A 5204-nucleotide genomic window follows, 5' to 3' on the forward strand; every position below is an offset into this window, starting at 1 on the left:
GTGCCAAGACGATCAGAAGAGTTGAGAACCACCACCACCGCTGGTCAGGGAGCGGAGGAAGCCAATCTTGAGAAAGACTCTTCATCCAATTCCTATACAAGTGATTGTATACAACTAGATTGAGCCAAAGAGATACAAGAGATTGTACTCTGCGGCTTGACTCAGTTCCTTTCATCTCATTTATCGCTTTTATTTCATTTGATTAAATATTGCTTTTGTAAAGACAATCTGCTTCTTTATAAATTCATATATTTGATCCATCATACTTTGCCATTGTTTATTTCTTGTTTATGTTGAATGTATCTATACTTTATGCAAAACTTCATTTCAAATGCTTAAGCCATCTTGATCAATTAGTAAAAGTATCTTTAACTTAAACTATTCGAGAGAATAACTAAGTTGTATCATGTAGAACGCCTAGTACATCTAGAGATAGACTTACTGGTGTTTATTGCATTCTGTGTTCGACGCATGCATCCTAGAGATAGGTTTTGTATGTTATTCACATTGAGAAATGTTGAATAAAGTCTAACGCATAAACAAAGATAAGCAAATCATCCCATCTCATCTACATCACAATCTGGTTTGTGTACATTCATCTTAGACCGATGCATACCACTTACAGTAAACTATTCTCGCATGTTCCATCACTCACTACTCAACTCTTTTGTATCTTCTTGCACAGGCACAGCACTTTAGTGTAAATAAAACTTATCTCTTCATACATTTAGGAAACCCCTACAATAAGGTCTGCGTTAGCTTAATTGAATCCCTGAGACATACCAGGAACCTAAATTGGATTTATACTTAGGTCAGGTTTAGGAAAACTTGAACGTCAATAGGAGTGTCATGCGTTCTGTTGCACAGCTCTAAAGCACCAACGCGTTACAAATATACCATCAAAGCATCAACGCATCATTTATACTTAGAACTTATTTTTCTAATTTATTTTATACAATACACTCCCAGCTCGAATCACGATAGCAACAAACAGAACACAAAAAGAAAAAAAATGAAGTGATTCATTTAAACTGAAGGTAAACTAGATATTCCACATCTCAAGAAATGAAAAAAATATATATATTAAAAAAATGTTAATTTGATAGAAATTTTTGGGCTTTGAGTTATTTTGAGCGATTTTCTCCCAAACACCTCCTAAATGTTAAAGTTTCTTGTCTTAAAAAAGAGAGGAAAATAAAAAGGAAAAAGAAAAAGATTTCCCAATGTTGGATATTTAACCAAACTATAAAATTTCTCTCCTTTAAATATTTGGGCAATGCCAACTTTCACATATTTACAATCAGAATTATAAGTCCTAACCAAACCATCATCCACACCTTCCTCCTTCACTTTAACAAAAGAAAGACATGTAAATCTAGAAATGCACCAAAACTCCCAACCCCTTATCCTACTTTCCAAACAAAAGGAAAAAGGAACAAAGATGGGAAAAAAAGAAGAGAGAAGAAATTTGAAAGAAAACAAAGAATTATGGAAGTGTCCCAAAGATTTGTAAGTTCTCCTTTGAATGAATGACTGATTCTTGAGCAACTTGGCCTGTTTTGTTTGTGAAGAAATCATCTACCCTCTCATTGTTTTAACTGCAATGATCCATCTCTCATCAAGTTCAGACTCAAGCTATTGAACCGCTCTCGAGAATACTGTCTCGATGCTTTCCTCCAATCTGTGCCTGCCTTCATCATTGCAGCAAATTCATCGTAGCTTATTCGACCGTCCTGCACGAATACTCAGAATTCAGGTCACTTTTGAATATTACAGAACCGTTGCGATTTCAAAACAACCGTGATCCTTATCGTTTTAGGTTAGAGAAATACTGCAAAAACAGATTCTGAAAATCATGTGCCACGGAAAATAGCTCTTCTGTTTATCGTTATATTTGTGTTTCAATGTTAATAAACAACCAAAACACCCAGATTTTCAATCTATAAGAACAAATTCAACAATATGAAAGATCAAATGATAAAGGTTGCCGAGAAGTTAGACCTACCACATATTTTTTCAGTAATCCTATTTTCAATAAGTTCATAAATTTTCATTGAAGTCAAACAAAAATTCCTAACATTTTCTTTTTGTTTGACAAGTGGGAGGAGAGGGACCAGGTCCGGGACCAAGACCGGGGTAGTTTTCTGTGTCTACATATTTCTATTGACCAGTAATCGAAGTATTAAATGGAAGATGTAACTGACCTTATCCGTGTCAACATCGTTAATAATGGCGTTAATCACTTCCTCACTATTTTCATCAATTTCATCGGCTAAGGTATGTCGTAGTTCTTCAATTTCTATATAACCACTCAGGTTTTGATCAAAGAAATCGAAGGCTTTTCTTAGGTGCTCTTCGTCGTCACCCATTCTTCTAAGGTGAACAGAAATAGCAACAAATTCTCCACAGTCTAGATATCCATCCTTGTCTACATCGCCCTGTAAAAACATAATGACAAATTACTTCCATACATTGAGAGAGGAAAAAAAAAAAAAAGGAACAGTTTTATTTTGAACATATCCTAATCATCAAGTCAATAATCATAAAGTTGTATGCAAGTTAAATAGGTACTAGGACTTACAGCTTCCATCAAAACTTGGAGATCTGCATCCGCAATTTGGTGGCCTAACTTATGTAAACCTACTCGTAACTCATCTATGTTAATTTTTCCTTTATTGTTGGTATCCATCTTATCGAATCCCTCTTTTATACCGGCAACTTCCTCAACTGACAAGTGCTCAGCAATTACCTGTTGCACAGAATCCCAGAGAGTACATTTTAATACAGAAAGAAATGATGACGATGATGATCCTGATATCAGAAACCCCGACAAATACAACTGATTGGTCATTTGATGAATTACCCTTAGAGCTCTTTTCTTCAGCTTGTTCATTACAGAGAACTGCTTAAGTCTTGCTCTCACTGTTTCTCCCAAGGAGACATTAGGAGCTTTCTTCACATTTTGTAACCATGGATGATCTGCATTTTATGATCGACAAACAAAACAGTCAAGCAAATGCTTTCACATTTTACCATCCGACAACAGCTTGATTTTAAGAGAAAGTGAAGATGTTTTAAGGCCAAGACATTACCAAGCACTCCTTGCGCAGTCAGCCGCCGCTTTGGATCAGGATCGAGCATCTTTCTCACAAGGTCTTTTGCATTATCTGAAACTTTAGGCCAAGGGTCTCTCTTGAAATCTATAACTGATCGTATGATTGCTTGTGCAACTCCTTGTTCGGTTTCTGCATAGAGATGATAAAAACTTCAATGAGCTTAAGCAGAACATATACAACAAACAAACACAAAAGCTAGGACAGAAGATTGAACACAATATTTACCAGCCCAGAATGGTGGGACACCACAAAGTAAAATGTAGAGTATAACTCCAGCACTCCAAACATCTACTTCTGGGCCATAATTTCGTTTTAGAACCTCGGGAGCCATGTAATACGGACTTCCAACAATCTCATTGAATCTTTCACCTAAAGGAGCCAACGCGCGTAAGTGGAGTCGGTCATGAAGAAGAGAAAGCATACACTACAAATGAAAAGCAAAATACACAAATACAAGCCAAGGGACCATGAAAGCCAAAGCATACCAGGTTTAAAGAACACTGAGAGTCCAAAATCAATTGCCTTCAGTGGTGCATTTTCCTTTTTGTTTCCGAACAAAAAGTTCTCCGGTTTAAGATCCCGATGCATGACGCCGTGCTTGTGACACATCTGAAACATAAGAAAAAGTAGTAAGTAACAAGAATAATTGTCTAAAACAGAAGAATTAACTTACCAATTCCTAACTCAGTTTGATTTAAAATAATTGAATTGGGAGAAAATTGAGTCAAACAAGATGAGCCAGAGTTATTTGTCGATAGAGAAGATTCCAAATGCCCATGGAGTCATTCAACCACGGCAAACTGTTACCAATTTGAGACAAACTGACCCCAATAATCAGACCTCTGTTCTTCTCTTCTATTAAATGATGAATCAAGACAAAAAACTAAAGTCAAACTATACCCCCTCGAGTTTCTAAGTTATGATAATCATTTCTCAATCTTTAGATCATATAATCCATATCAAACACCAATGACATAGAAAACAAATATGATATATAAACAGGGTGAAACCTCATCCATCTTAACATACAAACAACAACACAAAATTCTCATAAAATCTAAACCAGAATGACCAAAAATTCTAAAGAATCAAAGGTTTTTGATAATTAATCAATTACCTGAACAACTTCAACAATGGTCTTTGTGACAACAGCAGCAGCACGTTCTGTATAGTGACCTCGAGCCACAATCCGATCAAATAACTCACCGCCCTCACAAAGCTCCATAACCAAATGAACAGCGTTATCATCTTCAAACGTATCCTTCAAACTCACAATATTCAGATGCTTAGGCAAATGCCTCATAATCTGAACCTCCCGCCTAACATCCTCAATATCCACAGCGGTTCTCAGCTTCTTCTTGGAAATCGATTTACAAGCGAATTTCTCCCCGGTGACCTTATCGGTGCATAGATGCGTAATTCCGAACTCCCCTCGGCCAAGCTCCCGACCCAATTCGTATTGAACCCCGATTTCACAGCCGGTAGGGTTGGTCAAGACGGTTAGCTTATGGCTGCCGCCGTTGCCGCCGGCGAAGTGATTAATACCGCCGTAATCAATTGAAAAGGGATTCGGCTTCTTCTTCCTCTTTCCTTTGTTCTGATCCTCGGGGTTCCGAGGTGGGGCAACGCAGCAATTCCCCATGAATCAACAACGATCTTGAAATTTGTTGAGTTTCAGAGGGAATTGGAGGAAAACACGAAATGGGTATTGTGGAAATGAAGATCCGGATTCAAATTAAAGCGGATTGGAGGGATAAATCGAGATGGGTAGGGGGGGAAATGAATGAGGGAAAGGGAAGAAGAAGAAGAAGAAGGAGAAAGGGGAATTTTGTTATGGTTTTTTTGGTTTCTGAGGTGATAAAATTGAAGAAAAGGGAAAGAAGAAGAGGCAGTTTATAAGGGCAGGTGTGAAATAAAGAGAAGAAAAGGAAAGAGTCGAATTTAGCGTGTGTAAAGAAAGCCACCATGGATGGAAATTGGAAAGAGAGAGAGTCAACAATCTCTTTTATGTTCCTTTCCCAGATACTTCCTTCCTAATATCATAACTCTCTCATCTCTTTTTTATTTATATTTTAAAAATAACCCTAT

The 5204-nt window shown here is 37.1% G+C and overlaps 1 protein-coding gene across 2 annotated transcripts; it reads right to left on the reverse strand.

Annotated features, from left to right (window-relative positions):
* Positions 1-1226: 1226 nt before the first annotated feature.
* Positions 1227-5204, reverse strand: LOC120073726 (calcium-dependent protein kinase 32-like). Of its 2 annotated transcripts, XM_039026536.2 has the most exons (8): positions 4234-5204; positions 3602-3725; positions 3342-3485; positions 3093-3245; positions 2864-2979; positions 2582-2749; positions 2205-2438; positions 1227-1733 (listed from the first exon to the last, which is right to left on the reverse strand). In XM_039026536.2, the coding sequence occupies exons 1-8, from the start codon at positions 4756-4758 to the stop codon at positions 1587-1589; spliced, it is 1611 nt and encodes a 536-aa protein (XP_038882464.1). In that variant the 5' UTR covers positions 4759-5204; the 3' UTR covers positions 1227-1586. The 2 variants fall into 2 exon arrangements, with proteins under 2 accessions (XP_038882464.1, XP_090168283.1); XM_090312157.1 differs by having other exon boundaries at positions 2582-2979; positions 4234-5154.

Source organism: Benincasa hispida, chromosome 3 (genome assembly GCF_027475165.1).
Source record: "Benincasa hispida cultivar pf3 chromosome 3, pf3_genome.v1.1, whole genome shotgun sequence".
Classification (NCBI taxonomy): Eukaryota; Viridiplantae; Streptophyta; class Magnoliopsida; order Cucurbitales; family Cucurbitaceae; genus Benincasa; species Benincasa hispida.

Coding starts and splice junctions, on each gene's coding strand:
- LOC120073726 (XM_090312157.1), bottom strand. CDS start 4,758: ATGGGGAATTGCTGCGTTGCCCCACCTCGGAACCCCGAGGATCAGAAC. Junction 3,726..4,233: donor CCATTGTTGAAGTTGTTCAG/GTAATTGATTAA, acceptor CTTATGTTTCAG/ATGTGTCACAAGCACGGCGT. Junction 3,486..3,601: donor CTCAGTGTTCTTTAAACCTG/GTATGCTTTGGC, acceptor TGGCTCCTTTAG/GTGAAAGATTCAATGAGATT.